Genomic DNA, 25,940 nt, shown 5'->3' on the forward strand with positions numbered 1-25,940 from the left:
TCATGTTTCGTTCCCGCCTCGCATATTATTCTTTTAGGCGATTTTAATTTCCCAAACATTCATTGGAATTTGCCTTGTACCTTATGTGGCTCCTGTAATTCCGAATCCATCTCTTTTATTAATACATGCTTAGAGTTTAGGCTAAGCCAGCTGGTTAACTCCCCAATCCGTATCACGTCTACTAGTTCTACCATATTAGACTTGGTGTTCGCAAATAACCCTGATCTCATCCAGTTTCTGTCAGTCGTGCCAGGTCTCAGCGATCACTTTGCCATTCACTTTCTCGTACCAAGCACGCCGTCAAAAATGAGTAAAACTACAAAAATAATCAGAGATTACGGGAGAGCTGACTAGACGCTAATTAATGCTGAACTGGAGACATTTTCACACGAATTTTTTTCTAGCTTTTCTGAACACTCGGTAAACGAAAAGTGGCTACGTTTTAGAGCTAGAATCGAAGAACTTACCGACCGCTTCATACCGCGCCATAAAATAACCGATAACAATCGGTCTGCTTGGTTCGCGGCTACTTAATAAATAAAGCGCATGTTTTGAAGTACAACATCAAAAGATGGGATGATTATCGTAATGTAGCCGACGAGTACGCACGCGCACTCTCACTTGCCAAGCAGTCATATTTTGAACAAACGTTGCCTTCTTTGTTAGTAACTAATCTTCGTAGATTTTGGCACGTAATCGGTGAAAATAGCAAAAAACAAATCGACCTAGTTTCAGGGAGCGAATTATTTATTCCAAGAAAAAATTGTTGCCTAGCTTCTAACAGTGTATTCGCATCATCGTTTGTAAACGTGGCACCTACCACTGTTCCTAACTTGTCTACTCACAACTACGATCTAATGGAGTCAGTACAACTTGATTGGGAGGGTATAACGAAATTAATTGAAAATATCAAGCCTTCTTTTTCCCCTGTAGATGACGGAATTAACGCCAAGTTTCTTAAAAACACCGCATTGTTTTCGTCCTTAATACTGTGCAGAATTTTTTCACAGTCTTAGGAATCGAGTAACCTGCCCAACGACTGGAAAGTGGGGAAGATGGTTCCTCTTCACAAGTCAGGTAACACCAATGATCCCCACAATTATAGACCCATCTCACTAGTGAGCCATGTAAGCTATTAGAGCATGTCATTTACTGCAACTTAGTCAACTTTCTTGCGAATAATTCTTTTTTTACTAACTTTCAACGTGGTTTTAGACAAAGTTACTCGTGTGAAACTCAGCTCTTATGCTTTACTAATGATTTGTTCTCCGATATTGATCGTGGTACTTTTATTGATTGTGTACTTATCGACTTTTCTAAAGCATTTGACACAGTTTGTCATGAATTACTACTTTTAAAGGTAAGTAAATTAAATCTTGACCCAGACATCTTAAAATGGATCGTGTGCTTCTTACACGACCGCTAGCAATTTGTGACTGTTAATGAATGTAACTCTCCTCCTACTGCCGTAACCTCAGGTGTGCCTCAAGGCTCTGTTTTGGGTCTCTTATTTTTTAAATATATATTAATGATTTGCCTTATAACATTTCCTCTTCCATTAGGTTATTTTCTGACGATTGTGTTGTTTACCGTGAAATTTTGACCTCTAATGACACTGACACCCTGCAATCTGACCTGGACAATATTTCTTCGTGGTGTAATAATTGGCTAATGAAACTTAACACCAACAAATGCAAATCAATGAGAATAGCTAGTAACCCTTTAAACGTTGACTACATAACATGCAACGCTAATCGAACTCTTGGCTATTTACGTCGAAATTTTTCTCTTGTTCCAATTAACCTAAAGCTTCTCCTGTATATATCATTAGTGCGGCCGAAACTCGGATATGCGTCCTCTATCTGGGATCCTCATATTCACATGCTCATAGACAACATTGAGTCCATTCAGAATCGCTCAGCACATTTCATATTGTCCAATTGCTCTTGAACTGCAAGTGTCACATTAATAAAGGCTCAACTCAATTTGTATAACCTCTCAATACGACGCAAAAATTCACGTCTCTGTCTCTTTCATAAGGTCTATCACACTAACAGAACCCTCTGTGATTAACTGTTTTTTCAACCAGCCTACATATCAGCACGCAATGGCCATCAATACAAAGTTGGGGTTCCCTTTTGCCATACGAACCAGCACTTCAACTCTTTCATCCCTAGAACTTGTACTGACTGGAACCACCTTCCCGCATCGATCGGTTCTATCACAAATGCCAATGCGTTCAAATCAATCATTTCTGAAAGTGCATTATAATTTATTCTAATCCTGCTGTTTTGTTTTACTTCTTATTGATATTTGTTGTCCCACTCCTCTCTGTAATGCCCTGTGCCTTGAGAGTAAATAAATGAAATGAAATCAAATGAAATAGACCCGTATGTTCGTGAGACGTCAGTAGTGGCTGCAGTGCTAGCTATCCAATTTTATAAACATCACATGTATTCTTCTACTATACAGCCGTCATGTCGAGTTACCCTCAATTGTAGTTAGGTGCGATCCACTGCAGTTGATTAATGTAGCAGTGTCCAGGGCTACCATTCTCGCGAACACCAGCGCTTTATTTCAGCTTATCGCTAATACTCATGTTCCTGTTGGCATCGTTGTGCAAGTGCGAGCAACTGGCTGTATATACATATGTGACTGTGCAACATATGCTTGTGGATGTGGCATTGATATATATATATATATATATATATATATATATATATATATATATATATATATATATATATATATATATATAGCGTCATTTTATATGGCGTCGCTGAAAAAATATTCCAACGCGGCTACCTTCGTTTCATATTCTTCGCATAACGTCGATTCCCAAGATACGTGGGATCTGCGAAATTTTTTTCTCAGTCCATACTGAAACACAAGCCTTCACAATAATCAGTTTCATTGAAAGTTTCATGAGCTGTTTCACAGTGAACCTGGTCTCAGTAAAGTTGTGTAGCAGATCGGCGCATGCAGGTAACATAATTCTAAATAAAGACACAGAAAACTCCTTTGGAATTTAACGTATGCTCTTTAAAAGCACTTTTAGCGTGATTTGCGCGGGCCAGAAGTACATCTTGCAATTTACTTCTTTGTTCATTCCCACATTTGTTGAGTAAATTGTTTGTTAGTTACTTTATTTCCCGCATTTTCTGACCTCATTTTTACTTGAACAGCGGTAAATAGTGGAGCTGGCAAACCTCTGCGGCACATATCTGCTAGATGTTTTCTGTTGAGGTCAGTGTTCGCAGAAATACACTTTGCAGATGTGCCTATAGCCCCTATATTTGCTCTGACTACCACAACGGAGGGCAAGGCTAGGTCCTAAGGAGCTTTGTCTGTAAAATAAATGTGGGAGGATGTCTCGGTTCCTTACGTATTGCAGGAACGCCCGGGGTGAGTGGGTCGCCAACTTGCATCATGGTGTCCCTCCGAAGCACGGTGCCCGGCATCTCTAAACCAGATGGAAACAGCCCAAGGGTTGATGTGGACTCTGTCCCATTGGACTGTTCAGAAGAATCGGGGAACACGAGGAGGCCCACAGCTCCTTTGCGGGCGCAGGTGTACGCTTTAGAGGCCAGCGTGGTCCCTCCATATCTGAAAAAAAAGACTAACTCACTTCAAATCATAGGTGCACCAACGTCTACCATTACGATGAAATGGTCTCCCTGTGTGTTACTGAAAAAACCAGACGATAAATGAGTCATACAATCTGAGATGAAGCACCTTCGTAGTGAGGTGTACAGAGACAGAAAAAGATGCTGGCTCTCTTGTAATCGGGAGCAGATGTAAGCATGAAATTTCTGCCAGCAAAGCAGCAGGATTGTTGGAGATAAAACCAGCCGCAAACTTGTTCATGTTTACCTGGACGCACATCACTAGAGCACACCAGGCTATACTCTGCACTCGCCCATATAAGCGCCAGTGTTTGCGGTCAATGTGCGAGATAAATTTTTGGTTTTGACATGCGTATGCGACTGATACGACGTACCACTACGCAACAGTAAGCTGGTGTGCTTCACGAATGGTGGCATGCTTCTGTTTTTCTCGTTTATCTGCATTGTTTGTTGTACACTGTTCTTTTTCATTTGCGTTCCTTATCATGTCCTGGCACTTCTTCGCCATCAAATGGCTTTCGGACCACAAAACGCCATAAATCATCATCAGCACCTTTTTGCATTTTTTTCTTCTCCATTGTTTACTGCGATTAGTGAGTAAGGTATGACTCCCCCGATTCATCAACCTGACAGCCCTGCGCATAACAATGCCCGACGACGCCAGGATCCAATTTACTTGTTCGTTCGCCCTCATAATAGTCTGCAAAAGTCTCAGTTTCAGTTTATTGAAATGGCGCTATTTATATTCTATTTCTCCCAAGTGTTGTAAACAATTGTCACTTATCGAACGTCCATGACAACTGTGAAATACTGAAGGGCCGTTGTGAAGCGGACGCGTGAAATACAAGGAGTAGTAATTTATCATCACACCAGTTTCAAGGTACGAGCCTTGTACTTGCAGGCGCGTGTGTCATGACAGCTGTGGTAGCGTTACGAAGGTGACGAGCAGTAATGCTGATACAGGGGTTGACAACCCCACGAAAACAAAATACCTTTTTTTGCGAAAATGCACGTGTAGTGCCTTACCTAGCGAGGCATATGCATCCAGTGACGCTGACGTTGAGTGCTTCAACATCGTCCAGGTCTTCGTGGGTCGCTCGATTAACGTACACGAGGCAGCCCTGTGTAGGTTTATTTAGTCAGCGGCGTACAGCCACGCATTCCTCACGCAAACAACGCCTGACCGCCTATCACATTCTTGTGTCCTAAGTGTGAGACTTAATGACAACTGCATACCGTTCTCCTAACTGTGGCTTTCTGGCATAAGCAGTGCATAAACAGCAAGGACGTTTTTATTGCCACATATGTGCGTTTGCATATAGAATTAACTTAACGAGGCTCGCATCTATCTCTCCATCCCCCCCCAAAAAAAAAGAAAAACGAAGTGGCACTCTCTAGCGAAATAATTATTAACCTCTGTTCAATTAATTACGTGCCAAAATCGTACACACAAAGACATAAACGTACCACAAACGCGCACACTCCGCGTTCTTTCTTCCAGCACTCCATAAATGCCTACCAGAACATCTCCTGGCGGGGAGTATGCAAGAAAAGCAGGGCCGATGTCAGTGTCGACGCCGTCAACTGTCTTTTCTTGGAAAGCCGCCTCGAGAACAACTTCGCCTGTTGTAGCGTTCAGGAGCTGCACCTGCGTAGCAAATATACAAGACTGCTGTTTTTGTTTTGTTTTTCTTTTTTCGACACAACAACTATGCAAAGGCTGTTGGTAATGCATGTTTGCATCGCTCCGATGTGAATGACATATCTCAGGAAATGCAAGACCTCTTGGAAACGCCGCAACCGCTGATCAGTAGGGACACGTGCGTCGAAACAGCAAAAAGCTTGTCGCTTTCATTTCGTAATGATCCATCCACACGATAGGCCATATTCAAGAGACACTGCTGTACGACGTATGGATGAACGGCGGTCTTCACGAAAACCTTAATGAAAATTTAAGTAAATAGCACATTTAATATGTACAAAATGAAAGCTGGAACCGTTGAGCACGGAAGTCGGATATGTGCATACACTTCCACAGTAATTACACCTCGGTTTTAAAAAAATTGAACCATCCCCTCGAAGAAAACCCTGATAGAATGCGAAGCAGCAGTGGTGCACACGCCATTGACCCGGTGGAAACGGGCGTTGACGGGGGTGCTGGAAGAAGGGTTTGAAGCGAAACTAGGTGTGGCGTTTACTCGAGTAAACGTATGTTTTAAATGCAAAAACACAGAAGGCGGGTTTGGTCTCCTGTAAGTTTCATCGCAGAAAAACTGTTTGCTTGATGTGTTCTCGAACGTTGCGAGTAGTGGAGAAGGTGAAGCGAGGGAGATGACACGCGGCGCCATGCTAGAAAAAGAATGACGTCAACACTCGCGCACTGCGAAGGAAGGCGTGACGTACGTGGCACCGCCTCAACATCTGCGGCCAGGGGAGCGCGGCGCAGACGGAGGGACAGCATTACACAGACTATTCAAACAGCTGCTTCGCATATAAAAATCCAAACGTGTGAATGCCGAATGAATGTGAGAAGAAAGCCACATTGGGGGACGTCACTGTAATATGCATGTTAATAAGCGAACTAATCAGCCAGTTAACAAGGATTCACACAAATAACCATTGCCTTAGATTATGATTAAGTTTACTATACAGCGTGTTCCAAAGAACCTCGGTAACGTTTTTGTCACTCACCCATAGATTTTAAGTGGACTGTACGTTTCTTTATTATTGTGGTAGTTATATCCTATTCATGCATCATTACATTATTGTATTTTTAGCAGAATGCGAGATTGACTCCTGTATCAAAGAAAATGTAACCACGTGCTGCAGAAAAAATACATCCGAGTCTTGTATCGTTGCACGTATGTCAACCTCGGTTGTATTTATTCGCATTTGTAATGAAAGTGCACTTAACATTACTGGCCAAATTGTAAAAAACAAAACGCGTCCAAGAACTAATGAAGAAAATTAAGAAGCATGGCTAAAGTTCTCTCTGTAATGTGAGATTACAAACAGCTAGATTGTTTGTGTGTTGCCTGTGAACACTGGCACATATCCTCTCAGAGGAATTGGCCAAGAAAAGTTATAGTAGCCTGTATGTCAACACTATACAATCGCTGCCAGCCTATTACAAAAATGCACAAATAAAGAAAAAAAGGTGCAAATAACTGTTTACAAATAAACAAAATAATGATACAATAAAAATGAACCAATAAATATGAGAGCTAATACCATGTGAAAAGACTGAAATTTTGAGCTGATCAGACAGTTGAGCTTACCTCACCCAATCAAAATCGAAGCATGCCCTAGATTTATTCACACTACTTATTATATCACTAGTATTCTTTGAGTATATATTAAAGCAGACGTTTTATTGGCATGCGTTTAAATTCTTGAATAAAATTACGTACCGCATCAAATACGTTTCTCTGGCAATGCCCCAAGATGACGGCTACCACAGCGATAGTTTTTTTTTCTTTTTGTTTAGGATAACTCGAAACAAATTGACGAACGCGAACAAAATTATTCCTATCGTGCGCGCACCGTGTTTGGGTCCGAGGCATTGGCGTAGGTGAGGAGCACGTGGTAGGGCTGCAACTGAACTTCGTCGAACCCGTACTCGGTGAGTCGGTCGGCTACGTATTGTGCCAACTCCTGCTCTTCACGTGGACTGCCAGCTACGTGGGGCTCCCTGGCGAGAAACCTGCATCCGTAAATAAAGCACGATGTTAATTAGCGATAATTGAACCGGCACACTTTACAGTGAAGATTTCGCCTGCGGCAATATTTTCTGCTCTCAATAGTCGCACTACGCCTGTTCAGGTGGATAAGTGTACAGAACAGCAGAAATTGTTCAGTTAGCAGCTCTGGTAACACACAAGAACACACTCTTGCTATCCTTCTTTTAGTTCCTTTAGATGTGAAAGTCCAGTAATATATGGTGTTTTTATTGATATTATATGTGCGATTTAACGTCTCAATACTACCATATGATTATGAGAGACGCCGTAGTGAACGGCTTCGAAAACTTCGACCACCTGGGGTTTTTTAACGCATTTACCCTAATCTGAACACACGGTCCCACAGCATTTTCACCTCCACGGAAAATGCAGCCGCCGGAGCCGGGATTCGATCCCGCGACCTGTGCGTCCGCAGCCGAGTACCTTAGCCGCTAATAACCACAGCGGGGCATATATAATATCTGGCGTTTTGCGTCCCAAAACCACGATGTATGATGTATGACTGAGAGACACGTCATAATGACAGTATGACAAATAAATAAATAAATAATGGAGGGCTTCGGAAATTTCGATCGCCTGGTGTTCGTCTCTAAGGGGGCATAGTATAGGGGAAATGGTATATGTCAGTCTTTATTGCGATAGCAATTACATGGACACTCGCGGCTGGATTTCGTCGCCGGCCTTGACGTAAACGTCGGCGTCGATGTCATGCACCGTATATGTGTACCTATATATATATGAAAACGCTAGAAATAAAAAAAAAATCTTAGGAAAAGGACTCTGGTGGTGGCGAAAAACTTTATTCGTCAGAATGCCAAAAAAGTAAAATAATATTTAAAAAAATAAAGAGTAGCGTTGTGGTCGGCCTTCAGGCTGCCGGTTGTGGCGTCCAGGCAGTGCCTAGCCGCGACGTCCTCGCCCAAGTCACCAGCCGAAGTTGCAGGTCCGGCCTGGTGCTGTACAAAGCAGCCTACCACTGCTGCGGACTTCTGAGGTGCCAAGAGGCAGGGGGCAAGTGCGCGCGGAATCGAACGTGGGACTTCCCCGTCCTGAATGCGAGGCGTTAACCATTCAGCCTCCGAAAGCTGCCTCATTCACCGTTCAAATGGCAAGCTATTTCAAGCTATTCATATTTACCACTTACCGTTGTTGGCGGGCGTCTCGTGGGGGGAGCTATCGTGTTTTCAGCATTAACAGCAAGGTGGCGCAATGAGCGCGCGGCGGCTCTCATTTCTCATGCGCACTTAGGCCCGCGTACAGAATAAGGGGTGTACGCTTGATCGTGCGCCCTAATCTTGCAGTGGGGAGAATCGCACATCTTGTCTAGCCTTTGAGTTTCGTCGGAACGATTCTGTTGTAGTTACCGGGCCCACAAAGGTCACTGCAGTCGTCGCACAGCCTTCGTTTGCGAAAAGGGTGCGATTTTCATACACAGCGAAGTAACAACTGAGACGCTTATTCGCGTTAATATGTATGTACCTGCGAGTACGTTTCGTGCGTCTTTTGTGCACGAGAAACGCGGGGCACGTTTCGTTCTGCTTGCCGTTCTGCGCGTGACCTTCCAATTTGTTGCTATCGCGTTCATTGCGTTGCCTTGGCGGCAAAGCTGTGACATTTTCACGGAACATTTTAGAAACTACTTCAATTATTCACATAAAATTTCACGGGCTCACCAGTAATGGCACTGCTTTTCACGCGATTCCCATTCTTACGCCTAGATTGTCTATGCTTCATATGGCCCACTCCCAAATTTTGAAGTGGGTTCAGTAATTCAATATACTTTTTCTCTGCAACCACGAAAAGGAATATAATGACATTCAATCATATTATTTTAGAAACACATAGGTCGCATGTGAACTAAGAATACAATATCCTTTATGAAGTTTTGGGGAAAAAAAATTTACTGCATGCACAAAGCCACAAGGGGTGCATTTGGTGTTTGATCTTTTCTATAGCTTCACTTTATACAAAATCGGCAGTTTTTTAGTTGAGATTGTTTTCAACTTGTTTTGGCTGATGCATTCAAGGTATCATCGAAATCAATTCAATGCTTTTCTAGAAAAGGTACATTGAAGTTGAAAAATTTATAATAAGCGCCATTGAAGAAAAACGAAGTTTTATGTGCGCATATACTGCTTATGCCACAGGGCGCGCGGCGCACTTTGGCGCGGCATTTAATCCGCTTGGAGCGGCCGCTCGACGACGGGCATCCACAGGTTTGCTCCCCACAGTGCAGTGGATTTTTCGGTGTCAAAATTGCAAGGTCAATTTTTCGGGAGGCTTTAGCCTGCGGTCCCACATCAATGTGTACAGACATCGCACAGTACACGGGCTCCTATTTCGTCTCCATCAAAATACAATCGCCGCAGCTGTGACCGAACCCGTGACATTCAGATCAGCAGCCGGGCTTCGTAACCACTGTTCCATCGAGGCAAACTAACGGTGTAATATACTGTATTACAAAAGTAAAATAGCTAACAGGCACCGGATTCAAAGCTTCGCATTAGTTTGAGCGTTGCAGCTTTCCCAAATTGGTGCATGATTGATTATTGTCGCATTCCATTTGGACATCTTGCTTAAAGGTGGTATGAAAAACCTGCAGAACAAATAACCGTCTACACGGCCTTTTGTTCACAAATTCAATCACGGAGATTTATTGCCTAATAACAAAAGCATTCCAACGCTGGGAGACGTCCTTGAGGGCTGCCGATAAATTCGAAGCAACTGCATTGCTTTATTGTGAAGCCAAATTCATTTTTCAACCAATTCTGCATTTTTCACTCATTGCAGCTCAATCTGCATTACCCGCCGCCATGGTGTTCTAAAGGCTAGAGGTTATGTTTCTTCACTGCTATACCGCAGGTCGCGGGATCGTACGGTATTAGCACTGATTAAACTAACAGATAGCATAAAACAGTCCATCGATAAGGGGCTCTGGACAGGGGCGTTATTTATAGATTTAACTAAAGCCTTCGACACTATAAACCACTCTATTTTGTATGCTAAACTTCATTCCTTGGGAATCTGTGGGCCTACTTTAGCCCTTTTACAAAGCTATCTCAATAACAGAACCCAGGTTGTCAATTTTGGCGCTGTTTTGTCCTCACCAATAATAACTAACCAGGGAGTCCCACAAGGCTCAATTCTGGGATCTCTCATGCTTCGTATCTACAATAACGACTTACCATCATCACTTAACTCATCTGACTGCATCCTTTATGCTGACGATACCACAATATTTTCTAGTGACAAAGATCTTAACAATCTACTAGCAAAATTAATCACTGATGTCGCGAAACTTGTTTCATGGTGCAAAAATAACTTATTGAAAATCAACCCTGTTAAAACAACTTTTATGTTATTTCACTCGTCCCAAAAAAGCGTTACGATTTAACCCGAAATATACATTGACAACTGCGTCATCACCCCATCAAAGTCCGCTATTTTTCTAGGTGTTACATTAGACCCTCAACTCAAATATAACATTCACGTGAATTCTGTCATCTAGAAGACTGCTTTTGGCATCCGCATACTCATTCGCACAAGGCATTGTTTTCAGCAACACATTTTAAAATCACTTTACTATGCTTTCATTAATAGTCACCTAACCTACTGCATTTCATCCTGGGCCAATACCTACGCCACACACCTAACATCTCTCAGTCACGTTCAGAAAAGAGCAGTCCGAATTATCACACATAGTTCCTACACAGCATCAGCAGCACCCCTCTTTAGCACTCTCGAGATTCTACCGTTCATTACCACCTTTCGACTCAAACTTGGAATTTCATTATTCAGAAGTAGAGTCGGTGACATTCCCACTGACATACTTCCCCTCACACATCTCGACAATACTAATAACACACAGTTTTCTGAAAATAGTAACCTTCTGCTTCCAAAAGTAAACACTAACTACGGCAAAATGACAGTCTTGTTTTCTGCAATTTCTTTCTGGAACTCACTACCATCAATTATTAAATCAAGCCCCTCATTACATTGTTTCCGGCGGCATTTAAAACAGTTCTTACTAACAACATGCGACACCTGAATACATATGTATGTGTATATATATGTGTGTTTAAATACAGTTATATGCATTTATATGTACGTGTATAGGTTCTGAAGTGACACTGTATTAGTTAGTGTTATGTATGTGTTATGTTATAGTCATTTAATCCAATTAGTTATCTCCTGTTTAACACTTACATGTAAATATTTTGAACTACTATAAGTTTCAATAATAATTTTCATTACGTTAATTTTGTTTTATTCGCTTGCTGTTTTTTCCTCAGTTGCCAATCTTTGTTCTATATTTTTATACATGAATTCACAGGAGGTCCCCCTGACAGTTTTTACTTTGGGACCGCCTTCTGTATTATATCAACTTTTTTTATTGCACTGTATTGTACTGAATAAAGCTCATCATCTTTAAATGATAAAAAAAAAACTAGAAGACGCTGTCCGTAAAGAACGTTTGCTGCGCAGTAACGCTATTTCATTGACCCCCACTGTCACGCTAACAGTGAAATATAGCTGTCTAATGTAAGAAAATGAACGAAAGGCAGATGAAGGTTATTGTTGGGGGACATAAAGACGACCTTTCTATTCCATCTTTTCTTTGAGTGTACCGCAAGCATGAGCGGGATGGCTTCAAGACTGGTGCTATTTTGTAGGTACCAGCTCCATAGACGTGCCTAAAAAACTCAGCGGCCTTGTTTCGGAATCCGAATTCTGGGCTGTTTCTGCTCTTCTTTTTTTAAATAAAACATAGAATGAATTATCGAAAGGTACTTCTGACTGTGGAATTGCGAGTGCGTTTATAAGTTTGCCAGAATGTACGTTTGCTGCACATTTTTTCTTTATTTTTTGTGCTCAGTTACGTGTGCTTCACGATGTTTTCTCACATACATGTTCTTTCCTGCTCAGTCTGAAAAAAGTGAGGCACGTGCGCTTAATTGTGGTTAAAACAAAAAAAACGTGTCTACCACAAACGAGTGCTCAAGAAAGCACGCGCCTTTGATTTCTAACGGCTGCATGAATACCGGGCGCCAAGCAGACTCGACAGAAGCCGGCGCAACGAAGAAAGAAGCATCAAAAGACGCCGCGAGTACCTCTTTTGTCCTTCAAAAGCGCCGCCGCCAGGCCGACCAACATCCTCGGATCTAAAGTTACACCCAGCGAACTCTGTAGAAACATCTCGAAGCAAATGGGCGTGGTGCTGCAGAGTTGCGTCACGTTACGAGAAAGGTTTCTCCCTTCCCCGGCTTTGGTGGTGCGGAGCGCCCACGAAACGCCTAGAAATTTCGGGAACCCAGCCGCTAGTGCATAAAAGCAAGCAGCGGAGGGAGTCAGAGGAGAAGATGAAGGGAGTGTTTTCCGCCAGCAGACATAGGCTTGTTCCAGTGACAAAGCAGGAAATATTGTTTTTCGCCAGTGGACGAAGACGTACGTGACTTGCAGTAGCAGCGCCTGAGTGCATGGCTGATGTGTTGCCGGCGAAGAAGTTTTGTTTTGAAGTGCGGTTAGTTGACGACGCGAGAGTTTCCTGGAAAAGAAACCTTGAACGCAGCGTCACGACAACCGGCGCTGAATTTTGATTGTTTTTTTGGAAGAGAAGCATTCAAGATTCGCTCCAGGAACTCTGGACTGCATACTCTTGACGGAAATTCTAGTGCATAAGTGTGTTTGGATATTTAACGTATGAGATTGCATTGTAGTTGCATTCTGCATTCGCTCTCTGAATTCCGTGCCGACCGGTTGTGCCCTCGCGATCTCCGACGACAGCGCAGCTCTGGCCGACTGGGTTGGTCCTACGCCAGCTCCTGTCACCAACAAGAGCTCTCGCAAGTGGTGTCCCGTCCTCGCACTCCCGTGACCGTGCTTCCATCTTTCCTATCTATCTTATGTCGTCACTCGCTGTCCTTGCTTATCTCTATCTCTCTACTTTTAATCCTACCTTTTAAATCCCTCTTCACCCCCATCTCTTGTGAGCTACTGTCGAGGTGTCGCATGCTGATGCTGACAGTTATCGGGCTCACTTTTCTCTTTGCGATGTTTAGGACGGTTCGAGCATTTCCACTATTGTGCAGCGGCGCAGGAAACAGACAGGGAGACGAGCTTAAACGTTTATATACAAAAGAAAGGCTATAAAATGTCAGTGGTATGGACGCCGCCGGGACTACCGCCACGGCACATGAGGAAAAGAGTCCCGTGGACTCACGACTCTCGAGCAGCGGTGGCGTCGTCTAGGAGATGCCCGGACCAGCGCGACCCCAGACCTTCTTTCCGAGCTCTTGATCACCGCCCGGGCGTAGCAGTTCCACGTGCGGGTTCTGGCCAGCACAGCACCGTCTGTACCGTGCTGAAATGCTGCTCGCCACAGCAGCGGTGCGGCAGCTCAGTCACCTGTGTTCCTCGCCTTGGCCAGGGCACAGCCAGGTATCCTCGGGTGCACAGCTCGTGAGCTCGCGGCCCACGTCCGAGTCTGGCGCGTCGCTCGATACGGCTCGGCACCGCTCGGCGATCCTCGATTCACCAGCAACTCCCCTGGCACCTGAATCCTCGGCCACCCTGAACCTCACCCGGCTCCGTAGTTCTCCGTACACACGCCTGCGTCTCGCCCGTCCGAGCTCAGAATTCCACGCCTTGGCCCGAACACTGCGAGTGCGCCTCGTGCCACCCGTGCCACCGCGCTCTTCTTCTTTGTCCCTCAGCGCTCGGTGGTCCGCGTCGATATTTTTGCGATATTTACACGTGACACTCTTCTTTTCCTTCTTATAACCACAACCACCATTTAGCGTGAGGTCTTGTTTGTGCCCGTTTTTCTTGAATTTATCGGAGTATCTCGTGAGTGGTGTCGTACTATATTTGATCTGCCGCTGGTGTGCAATTTCGCTGTTGGCATGTTTTTCCGGAAAGGGTAAAATTGCAGATATATTATGCCCTCTTTGAATCGCATCTTACCTATTTTGCGCTTGGGTGGGCCAGCACCACAAAAGGCAACATTCCGGCACTTTTTCAACTTCAAAAACGCGCGCTTCGACAAACAGCGAATGTACCCAATTTTTATTCCACTGCGCTGCTTTTTCAAAAAGATAAGATATTACGTGTGACAAGTCTTTGCGAATAGCGACTTCTGTATTCATTTTGTTTCGGCTCCGACAATATCAAATCCTTTTTAAAATATGCGTCATGGCTCGAATAGAAAAATAGTGACTCGCGCACTCGTAGCCACGAATGTGGTCGGCACCATACAGGCGCACAAATTACGCAATCTCTGCGGCACAGCCCGCCTTCGATACTAAATAAATTGGGAAGGGAAAGATTTATTCCAAATATTTTGACGCGCAAACAAATACGAAAATACCTTTTCAAGTATGAATGAAGGGATAAAGTAAACGGTTTTTACACTTTCACGTTTCTTTTTGCTTTTTCGCGTGTTTCTGCCTCAGTGCTTCGATAAAAATTAAAATATACCATTATGCTTCGCAGCCATGTTTGTACAAGTCATTTTCTTTATGTTGTAACGTCCACTGCTTTTATGTATACCAATGCATTAAGACGTTTCACCTTTCTAAAAGCATCATATATGTATTTTTATAAATATCGTTATTTATGGGTTATTCAATGGGTTAATTTTTTAATTCATTAAAATTGTAATTTTTTTCTGGATATGTACTTAAAACATGTATGAATGCTAATTTTGATGTCACTGCTGCCATGTGACGGCTTTAAGGCACATTCAAGCTGTATGATGCAGCTTTTCGACTGAAGGACCCCCAACAATTTTGTTGGAAAATAAAAACCTTTCTGATTCTGATAGCTGCAGAGTGTAAAAGTTTGTTGTTTGTTCTGCCTTATCTGAGAATATATTTTTGTTTGGTTACCACCTTTCGGCTCTGCCTGATTGATTGATTTGTGGGGTTTAACGTCCCGAAACCACCATATATGATTATGAGAGACGCCGTAGTGGAGGGCTTCGGAAATTTCGACCACGTGGGGTTCTTTAACGTGCACCCAAATCTGAGTACACGGGCCTACACCATTTCCGCCTCCATCGGAAATGCAGCCGCCACAGCCGGCATTTGATCCCGCGACCTGCGAATCAGCAGCCGAGTACCTTTGCCACTAGACCACCGCGGCGGGGTAGAAATCTCGATCAATGCACCAACATAATTAAATTAGTTGAACAGGAAACTACATCAAAAGGGACAATACTTGGGCTTTTAATCATTACTGACTCAATATTTCAGTGTAAGTAAAGAGTAATGTACAGAATACGCGTTTGCAACTTGGTGAAGTTCCGTATTCCTAGTGAGCGAAAATATTTCTGCAACCACGGTGGCGGGGCTCGGCTCTGCCTCGTTCTTTAGACCAACACTAAATTATCCGCGCTATCATTACGCATTTCGGGGCACCGATACGCCCTTGGAATTAGCCCGGTGATTGCCTCCCTATTAAAGGAACCAGTGGCACTGTCCCTTTTTCCTTAGGCGTGAGCAGAAGGAGGGGGGGGGGGGTTGTGCGAAATTTCGTCGCAGCGGCCCGCCCTCCCTATTAAGAGAATGTATGGAGCAGACTTTGCGCCCCTTCCCCCTTGGGTGATTAAGAGAGAGGCAGACATTCCCCTCGTGCAGACGCCTATGCCTTCTTAAACAAGTTTGCTATATTTAAGATCGCAGGGCGAAACGTGTCGTGGCTGAATATTCTGAAGTATTTTTCATCATTGAGCGCGTATTTAGCTACTGACACTTTAAAGAACTCCACTGGACCAATATATCGAAACTGGGCCCATTTCTTTTACAAAGCAGTGTTTTTCGTTGAAAAACACGGTACATCAAAGCTTTCCTTACCGCACGTGTTCCTCTAACGTCTGGTCTACGATGGCCTCAACGAGCAAGTCTGTGTCGACCTCTCGATGGACGCTCTCAAGTTGGACGAAAGCATCGCCGCCGCCTGGGCTGCTGGTCCCACATGCGGCGGAAGAGTCTGTCGTACGCTGTGACGTCCCCTGCTCGCTGTTTCCATCTGCAGGGCCGCCTGGAAGCTGTGGAGCGCCTTCGCTTTGGCTGTTCGATGGAACCACATAGCGTCCGACCAGCAGAAAAACTGCGGCCGTCGCCAGTAAAGCCAAGGCACTCCCTGCGCAAGCCTTCCTGTTGCTGTGCGCCTGTGCGGGCCTGCGTTCGACAATCGTGTCAGGTTCATGATCGGGCCGCCAGGCATTACACATTCGTTAGAAACAACATGAGAAGTATATCTCTTTATAGGTACACGGTTAGTCAAATCGTGGCTAGTCTGCATTAAAGCCGTAAACAGCGACTTCACCGCGGTGCTTCTATATCTGATACCAGAGAGAGATTGGTGGCTTATCACAGTGCATTCTCAGAATACAAAGAAGCTTATGCAGTTCCTAAAGATAGTTTCTTTAGCGATACACTTCCATCTCGCCTACAGTCTGACCCTCGTAAGTTTTTGTGCATTGTAAATGGTAAGAAAAATAAGAACATCTACCTTTGTAACGAACTTGGTTTGGCGATTTAATGTAACAGGGGCTGTGAAACTTTGCTAGATGTATTTATGAAACGCATTTTCTCTCGACAACTCTAATCAATCACCAATTCAAGCTGATTCAGGATATTCTTGAATGGGAAAAATAATCATTGATCAATTGGACCTTTTTCAGCTCATATTTAAAATGAAAGTGTCAGCACGTGGCATAGACGGAATTGCTCCCCAATTTTTTTAGCAGACGGCCATTTTTTGATCAGTCGTTTTCCCACAACTTTTTTCGCAGTCATTGCAACAAGCCTGATTGCCCAGTGACTGGAGGGCGTGGAAGGTGGCTCCTGTGCCTAAACCAGGTGATTAACCCTTCCAAAACAGGTACAATATTTGACTATAGCTTACCATGTAAGCCGAATATATGATTTATTCTAACTTCATTGTATTGTCTAACTTAATTGTATTCTCTAATTAAATTGTATTTCTCTAATAAAATAACTCTTTTCACAAGAGTCAGCATGGTTTTAGCGAACACTACTCATGCGAAAGCCAACCACTACTCTTCACCAACGACTTTTTTTCAGCATCTGACACTGGCTCCATTATCGACTGCATTTTCAGTAATATTTTAAAACCTTTCGACGTCGTTTCTCACTGCTTATTCCTACTAAAACTAAGCACGCTAAATATTTACTAAATTATATAAAGGTGGATTGAATGCTTCTTATCTAACAAAACTCAACATGTAACAGCTGGCGCTCATAACTCACGCCAGTGTTCCGTAACATCTAATGTGCAGCATGGTTATGTCCGTGGACCCCTACTCTTTCTAATTTACAATAATGACCTTCCATCCTGCATTATATTGACAATCAGGCTATTTGCCGATTATTTTGATTTTATTGATTGATATGTGGAGTTTAAAGTCCCAAAAGCACTCTATGATTATGAGAGACGCCGTAGTAGAGGGCTCCGGAAATTTAGACCACCTGGGGTTCTTTAACGTGCACCCAAATCTGAGCACATGGGCCTACAACATTTCCGCCTCCATCGGAAATGCAGCCGCCGCAGCCGGGATTCGAACCCGCGCCCTGCGGGTCAGCAGCCGAGTACCTTAGCCACTAGACCACCGCGGCGGGGCGATTATTTTGTTATCTACCGAATAATAACACGCATGATTCATCAGAACTTTAATCTGATCTTGACAGCATTGTCTTCGGGTGTTCGCTCTGCTCCACGGAACTGAATAGTAAAATGTGCAAATTATTGAGGATCTCTCGAGGAAGTAGTGACTGCACTAGCCTTGTAGTTTATATAACTAATTCTCAGTTGTGATCTGATACTAACAAATATCGAGGTGTTCACATTGATAACAATTTGACATGAATAGCCCTATCAAAATGTGATTAACAACGCAAACCGCATTCTTTTCATTAGCACCTGTTTTATTAAAACTGCTGCTTTATAAAACGCTCAAAACTCGAGTATGCCTTATCATTCGGGGATCTTCATATTTGTACACTTGTTAACGCAGTAGAAGTCATTCAGTGTTTGATTGTCGCTAATTACTCTCGCACACCCCTACCTTTTCTAACAGAAAGTAGCAGGCCCGCCAGTGCCTTTTCCACAAAATGTTTTTCATTAATCTTGAAATAAAACGCACATCGTTCTCGCCACTTTCTTACGTTTCATCTCGCACAACTTCAAAATTCATGTGACCTTCTGTGATATCAACATGTACTTCTACTCCTACGTGCTTTATCTTAATGAAACCACCTTCCTGCCTTCATCGCTAATGACGTTGTTGTCAAGCGGGCGGTGAGCATCATTTTAACGTAAGCGCCGGCGTAACGTCGGACCATAAACTCTAGTCTTCTCCAAATACGTCGGTCCACCTCGTAAAACGTAACTCGAAGCGAGAAATGCCTCGCCGATGCTTGGCATGAACTCGGTTCCCACACTGCTTGGAATTCGCCGAATGTTTCCAAAGCTCCAATCGTGTTGAATAGGTGCGCCGGAACCACCACACATACACAGCGTGAGCTTAAATTGATTTTGTGAACTTCTTCAGCAAGAACGCCTCGCGCAGTAGAAGCTGTAAAACAAAACTATAGGATAAAAATTTCGAAGATCTATTGCGCACCGTCTACCTATTAATAATAATAATAATAATAATAATAATAATAATAATAATAATAATAATAATAATAATAATAATAATAATAATAATAATTTTCCTGCGTGGTACCTTAGCTCGCAATAGCGTGCTAAGGTAGCCAAATAGCGCTACTTTAGCGCACTATTTTGTTTTCAGCACAATGCGCGATTTCGTGACGTAACAGCCGAGATATTCATGACGCACGCTACACGTGTTAATTTTTTGCACTTTGCATTGCGTGAAGGGCTCCCTGCTCGTGAATACCAACGCAGTTTCAAACGTGAGGAGTACGTAACTAAAGATCAAACGAACCATATTGGCACTTCGTCATCAGGGCTTCCTATTTTTGCGTCCCGCTTCTGTGACATATGAAACTGTGTGCGGCTGGTGGAGGTTGATGTGGTGTACGATCGCTATGGCAAACCAACACTAAGGTTTACCAAAAACCTAGTGCAATTAAAAGGATCGCCTCGTTCGCATAATGGATGCGCACGTGTTTCAGATTCAGATGTTTTTTTTTTCTTCGAGAACAACACCAAAGCTGCACAAGCTAGAGGTCTATATAGCAATACCTGACAAAAGGTCCCTGTATCTGTTTTACAAGTATAGTAAACAACAAATACATAGTGAATTGTTCGCAGCATACAAAAATTGTCCTTGAATGAAGAATTGAAAGACAAACGAAAGCACAATAAGTTCACAGTTCCAATACCTATTGACCGAACTAGAAATGCTTCTTTCACACAGAAGTGAAAGAAGTGTACAACGATAGCGCACCTGTCAAGTGCATTTCTTTAAATAAAATATTTGTGTTCTAAATAAATAAAAAATAAATAAAAAGTTAACAAAATAAGTGCATCTAAACAAGTGCGTGGCAGGTTAATATGCACACACAGCAATGCATATTTATACACAAAATAGTAACTCGTATATTATTTGGAAAACGTGGAAGGAGTCCGCCATTTATCAATACATTTATTACTTGTTTAGTAAAAAGTACTAACGTATTGAAGTCCAAATCTTTTTCGGATCTAATCACAAGAGAGATGACTTGGCATTTCATAAATTTTTTTTAAGCAAAACATTTAACAAGTAAGCCTTACTGTCTGCAGTTGACTTCCCAGCCTCAGTCATGATTCGTTAATTCGACACCAGGCTTCCTCGCGTGTAGTCGCCCTTATGCCAATCTGGGCGAAAACGAACAAGAAAAAGTTTTGACGTTAGAGTAAGTGCAGGACACGCAATGATTACGTTAGTGACTAAGTGTAAAATTAACACGATACTCTACCTTGTATACACGTCACACTCTGGAGTTTGGCAGACACGCAGCGCCACTTGTCTACGCAGTTTTGAGTAGTGCAAACCCTGACTCCTTTGCACAGTTTGCTGCGCAACCAGGTGCAACGATGGCATGCGAAATAATTATTGAGCCAGATATTAGGTCTGTTTGCACATTGAACGCTTAAAAAAAGAGCTACGAATTTCTCTATGCTAGCCAGACACGTCACCGAACCACGATGAAGTGTAATGCTATTGTTTTGAGTAGCCTTGACGGAGAACCATGGCAACTTTTATTATGAATCTTAGCAGAGCTTCGGACCGCGGCGCGCGCTTTGCTGCAGTAGACAGGTGACGCGCGCGATAAACATCGCACACGCCGCGAACACCAATAATTTGAAGTTGTCGTCACCACACAGCATTAAGCACGTATGGCTTCCAGAGCTCTAAGTTACGGCTTTGAGTAGGAAATGCGAACACGTACGTCATACAGGTAAATCGCAAAATAATAGCGACAACAATCAGTTTGGCCGTTGGTCTCCGAGATTGCTGCAGCTATCTTGGAGACCTTGGTTTTTCCTTTCATTGTACACCGAGAAAGTGGACACGCATGTATCGCCATTAGCAGTATATACAAACGGATGACGACCGTCAAGAGAACATTCTAGCACGCGTAATAAAACGGTACAACGCACAGGAAGCGAGAGATCCATCTAGGATGCAAGTGCAAAGGCGAAAACCGCCAGGGATATTCGTGCCAGATGAAGCTAGCTTCACTGATCGTATAACAGATGGCTCGAGTAAGCGCTGCATCGCTTCGACATCATGTGCATACCGAAGTTTAACTCACTTAGGGCGTAACAGAAAGCACGTCGGAGTGCTTGCCTTGGACTCGATGTCATGCGATGCTCGCTTGCACTTCAATTGCCAGTTGCAGTACGCCAGAATTAATGAAATACCTTTCGCATTGTACCAGCAGTTCGTCTTGATGAACTTCCTACTTTTCTGGAGCGAAGTTGGGTTGTAGGAAGAAGCTTGCCAGGTCCATGATATCCAGAAAACCGCGCGTCAAGACTAACGAAGAGGAGGGCCTTACGTTCGCTTGCGGACGGCTCTCTTTCTACTAGCCATTTATGGCCAGCTTGTCGATGGGGGCGCTGGTGACGGCGTTTTTCGCAGCGCCGCCTGGGCCTGTTGCACTGTCCATGACTATGTTTTATTGATTTACTATGAATAACCGGTATTTATTTTTCCTGACCAAGTGACACTGGTCGAATAAAGGAGGTATATGAACAACAAATGTGCGTTACGGGCCATGATAACTGAACAACGTCAATAATTGCAGTTTTTCCGTAGCGCGGATGCCTCACCCATTTAAGGCAAGGACAAGGAGTCGGAGCGACTATTACTTGATTGAGATAAAAAATCCACAATCATTACCAATGTATTGGTGTGTGTACACCTAAACGAAACGTTTAGGTGCACACATACGGTCATATGTGCAGGCATAAGTAAGGACATAAATGGCTATACTTTTTTTCCGCTGGCTTTTATGTACTGAATTGGTCAAGTGAGCGCTGTTCTGTCTTTTCAAGTGATTTTTTGAAGGACCGAATGTATCGTTTTGTTATGGCAGGATTATTTCCGGAATATACACGAATGCAGGGGTCGGCAATATTTTGAAGCAGATAGCCAAGTTGCAAGGAGCCGACGTGGCGGGCGGCCGCTAGGAAAATTTCGAGGAGGGTTGACCTTGCGGCTGTTTTAACTTAGCGGCTGATTCACCTGTTTCCTTTGCGCCAAAACTAGAAAAAAAATGATAGGCGAATCTAATATACGTACAACACTGGAGAAGAAATTACGTCTTTTTATGCAAGCAGGCGTGTCACAAGGTTGCAGTTTTCAAACATGTTTTACAAGTAAAAGCCCCATTTGAGATCAAAACTGTGGTCTCGACCATCATACAAGATGTGGCGGAGTTGCGTTTCCGAGATTTTGCCGAGGGCCGCACACTGTCCTGCGGACCGTAGCTTGACGCCTGCACCAAGGCATAGTTTTAGGGCGCATTACCTTTTACTTCACGACAACGACGTTCATAAAACAATACTTTTGAACAAACCATTGCACTGTTAAATGGAATGATCATACATGTTACCGTTCAGTTGTAGTAAGGATGACTAATCTGTCTAGCGCAACTCTTGACTGAACCTGAGAAATGAAAGTAAAATGTTCGAGGAAAATCACTTAACTGCATCGAGAAACGACGTCACAGTCTTCGTCGCCACCAACCGTCTCGCTGTCCTTTTTTTGGCAATGCAAGGATCCGCTCAGCTGTTCGTAATCAAGCTCGTTCTCGGCTTAACTTTTTGCTCACTTAGAGGCCAGAAGATGACGTCCTGCACAGCCGTGGCCGTCTAGGCCGACGATAATTGACCCCTTGTAAAAAAAAAATATGATTGCGAGAAAGATAACCACGTGTTGTTGGGATAAAACTGCGGCTATTTTCACCTTCATGGGGCTCTACGAGCGGCGGTAAGAGACATGATGGCGCTGAAGCACGTATGAAACAGGAAGTGGATAATACGCTCTTGGAAAGCAAATTCTTGGTAATACGTGCTATGATGTCACAAGTGCAATAAAGCGACGGACGAGTTCGCTTAGTATGGCAAGCCAACAGAGTGAAGGAAGGTTTCTGAAGGAAAAAGCAATGCCGTCCGCACGTCTTCAAAGAAAAGGTTCGTGGAAAAAAAGGGAATTTTAGGAGCATGAATAGAAAGTTCTGGTCGCGGTTAAGTGAGGCTGTCATTCTATGCAAGTCGTACATATTTTCTTTGTAAGTTGTTGCTGCAAATCCGGTTTAGATTTATTACCCCCTGAAATGGTTTCATTTCAATAGTCAACAACCCTTATACATTGTCAAAAACTCTCTCTTACTATGAGAAATTCGGCGAGGCACAAAAAAAGACGAAAAAAAAGCACGGGTCAAACCGGTCTGCCACCGCCTCATATCTGCTAAGCGAGCTTGACAAAATGCCAGAAGTTTGACAGCGTCCACTGCGGTATAGTTATTTTTTTATCCCTCACGGCACGGCCGCCTGGATTCTTGTTAGTGGTTCATGAGGAAAAGGAAGAAGGCACCTGATTTCTGTCTGCCTACAGGCGACACGGCGCAGTGCGGTGGTGTTCCTCCGGCCGTCTCAATTGGACGGTGGAGGCGTAATTGTAAAAGAAGGAGTGACCGCTCCGTTCGCGGCATGGCGGCGCGCGTCTACTACCCTTCCTTTTCTTTGCTGTCTATGCGGGATGGTTTGCGGGGCTTGAAGAAGTCGCTTTATGGAAACCGCAGACCACTGGTTGACTGTGCACCTTATCTTTCTTCGTCCCCCAACCGTCTCAAATAAAAGCAATAGAAGGATTGATGGTGGCTGGCGCTATAATATTTCAATTTCTTCATGCCCCAGCGGTTGTCGCGATGATAGTGACCGATGCGAACACATCCGTGAGCCAGTTTTCAAGAAAATTTAGGTGCCCTCCAGTGCAGCACATGAGATATAGAAAGTTCACAGGAGAGCGAAGTCACCCGATTGATTCATTAAATTTTTTTGTTGACCACTTCCAGAAGATAGCAACGATTTGAAGGATAGCTGAGCTGCACCGTGTATGTTAATTGGTGGAGATACTTTGGGGTACTGAAGCCTTCAATGCGCAAGCTTACCTGCTGTGCTCGCAGACAACTTCTTTCGGCAGTGAAGGGAATGCTACGGAAGCGGAGCTTTCTGCAAATGTGCTCCTACGCGAGAGAATCTGTTTTGGCACGGCTCTCGTAACTCTGCGGAAAGAGATGGCTGAGCGCAACCACCTTCAATTTGCATAGACACAGATGACGCTTAGCGTTTGAGGTACACGTAGACGGCGGGTTTGTTTTTTTTTCACGCGTGAAAGCACGCAGTGACATAAAAGCACGCACAAAAAAATTGCCCGCAGCTTCCCTCGGGGGAACACTGAGGAGGATGCGGAGCATATAATTGGTTAACGGGGTGTTAAAGTGCGACTTACTTGGGTCGATGGCTAAATTGGTTAACGTGGTTGTGAAATGGGGTGTTAAATTGCGACTTACTTGGGTCGATGGCTAAATTGGTTAACGTGGTTGTAGGAGGGGGTGTTAAATGAGTGAACACGTACACACGTATGCGAAAGGGCGGCGCTGGTCGAAGGGACGTCGATCATTGTGTTTGTGGATTTATTAGAATTCATTTCACCGCGACCTTGGACGTCGACGCGCCGTACAAACCAACCGACGAGCGGCAACTGAGCGAGCGAGCGCCGACCTTGAGTATATATACAGCGCGACGGCGCATGCACTGTCAGCTGTCGAATGTTCGAGAAGGGGAAGAAGCGCAACGGCGCATGCGCGCGCGTCAGCTGCCGATGTTCTCGAAGCGCGATGGCGCATGCGCGCGCGTCAGCTGCCGATGTTCTCGAAGCGTGACGGCGCATGCGCGCTACATTATACAGCTAGCGAATGTTTGTGAAGAGGAGAAGCGCACGCGGTGTGTAGAGGAGGAAGGGTGCACAGATGGTGAAGGAGTGAAGCGCGCGCGGTGTGTAGAGGAGGAAGGGATGCACAGATGGTGGAAGAAGGAGGAGGAAGCTTGCGGACGGCGCCGCACTACAAGCCTCGAGTATTAGATGCTCCGCATCTAAAACATGCGAAAACAAGACACGCACACAGACAGACGAGCGCGCTCACATATACACACATTCGCACATACTTACAAAAGAGCGCATACAGGCACACATTCGCATGCACAAAAGAACGAACACGCGAGCGCGCGCACTCACCCACACACACAAGCACGCGCACACAGACTGACGAGCGCGCGCGCAAATACACGCACCGAAGAGCACATGCACACACACACGGCGCGCGCAATAGACCCCCCACACAGAATCGCACCCGCACACACATACACTCTCACGCACGGAAGAACGCACACACAATCGCCTCCCCAATCGCTAGCAAGAAGCACTCACTTCTCAGCGAAGACCCGCACTTTACCGCAAGGAAGGCCAAAGTGCAAACACCATCTTTATTGATTCTACCTCGAATTTTCGCTCATGGCCAACGTAGCTTTTCCACTCACACACAGACGCCGACGGCATAAGTTCTACGCAATAAGCTCTTTAGTGATGTCGCGCTTTAACACGACAAGCTTCACCTAAGCGTAAGAAAGTCCTTCAGTCATGGGTGACTGATCCCTGGTGGCAGGTGACTAGCGTCTCCGATCATTTTGACAATCATATTCGCCCTCATGCGGCATACGCATAGATAAGAACGTCGCATTTGCATCACTGTCGTAGCTCGGAAACCTTGAAATGCAACGACTGTAGCATTATCAGCACTGTGGTTTAGTTTTCCAGTAATATGTGATAAAAAAGAATGAAAAGCGGGGCAGATCACGTAATCAGTCAGCTTAATACATACGTTATGGAGGCGAAATTTGTGAACAAGCTGCGCCACACGAAGTCGCCTCACACTGCCTGGCTTTGTCTCGATCATAGCATGCTACAGAGAACAACACTCACTGTGTGAAGCCCGATTAAAACACACATTAGCGTTCCTTTATTCCAGTC

At 44.2% G+C, this 25,940-nt stretch overlaps 1 protein-coding gene and 1 long non-coding RNA gene across 2 annotated transcripts in view; both read right to left on the bottom strand.

Annotated features, from left to right (window-relative positions):
• Positions 1-16,598, bottom strand: part of LOC142803027 (aminopeptidase NAALADL1-like) — a 28,662-nt gene extending 12,064 nt beyond the window's left edge. Inside the window, exons 1-5 of the mRNA XM_075888127.1 lie at positions 16,219-16,598; positions 7,170-7,329; positions 5,146-5,274; positions 4,653-4,747; positions 3,386-3,606 (exon numbers count right to left, since the gene is read on the bottom strand). Of these exons, the coding sequence (XP_075744242.1) occupies positions 3,386-3,606; positions 4,653-4,747; positions 5,146-5,274; positions 7,170-7,329; positions 16,219-16,598 (985 nt within the window). The remainder of the gene's footprint in view (positions 1-3,385; positions 3,607-4,652; positions 4,748-5,145; positions 5,275-7,169; positions 7,330-16,218) is intronic.
• A 3,539-nt stretch (positions 16,599-20,137) lies between these two features.
• Positions 20,138-22,613, bottom strand: LOC142803403 (uncharacterized). Its single transcript, XR_012894097.1, has 3 exons — positions 22,556-22,613; positions 22,272-22,344; positions 20,138-20,215 (listed from the first exon to the last, which is right to left on the bottom strand). It is a non-coding gene; the product is annotated as an uncharacterized LOC142803403 (long non-coding RNA).
• Positions 22,614-25,940: the final 3,327 nt, after the last annotated feature.

Source organism: Rhipicephalus microplus, chromosome 3 (genome assembly GCF_043290135.1).
Source record: "Rhipicephalus microplus isolate Deutch F79 chromosome 3, USDA_Rmic, whole genome shotgun sequence".
Taxonomy (NCBI): Eukaryota; Metazoa; Arthropoda; class Arachnida; order Ixodida; family Ixodidae; genus Rhipicephalus; species Rhipicephalus microplus.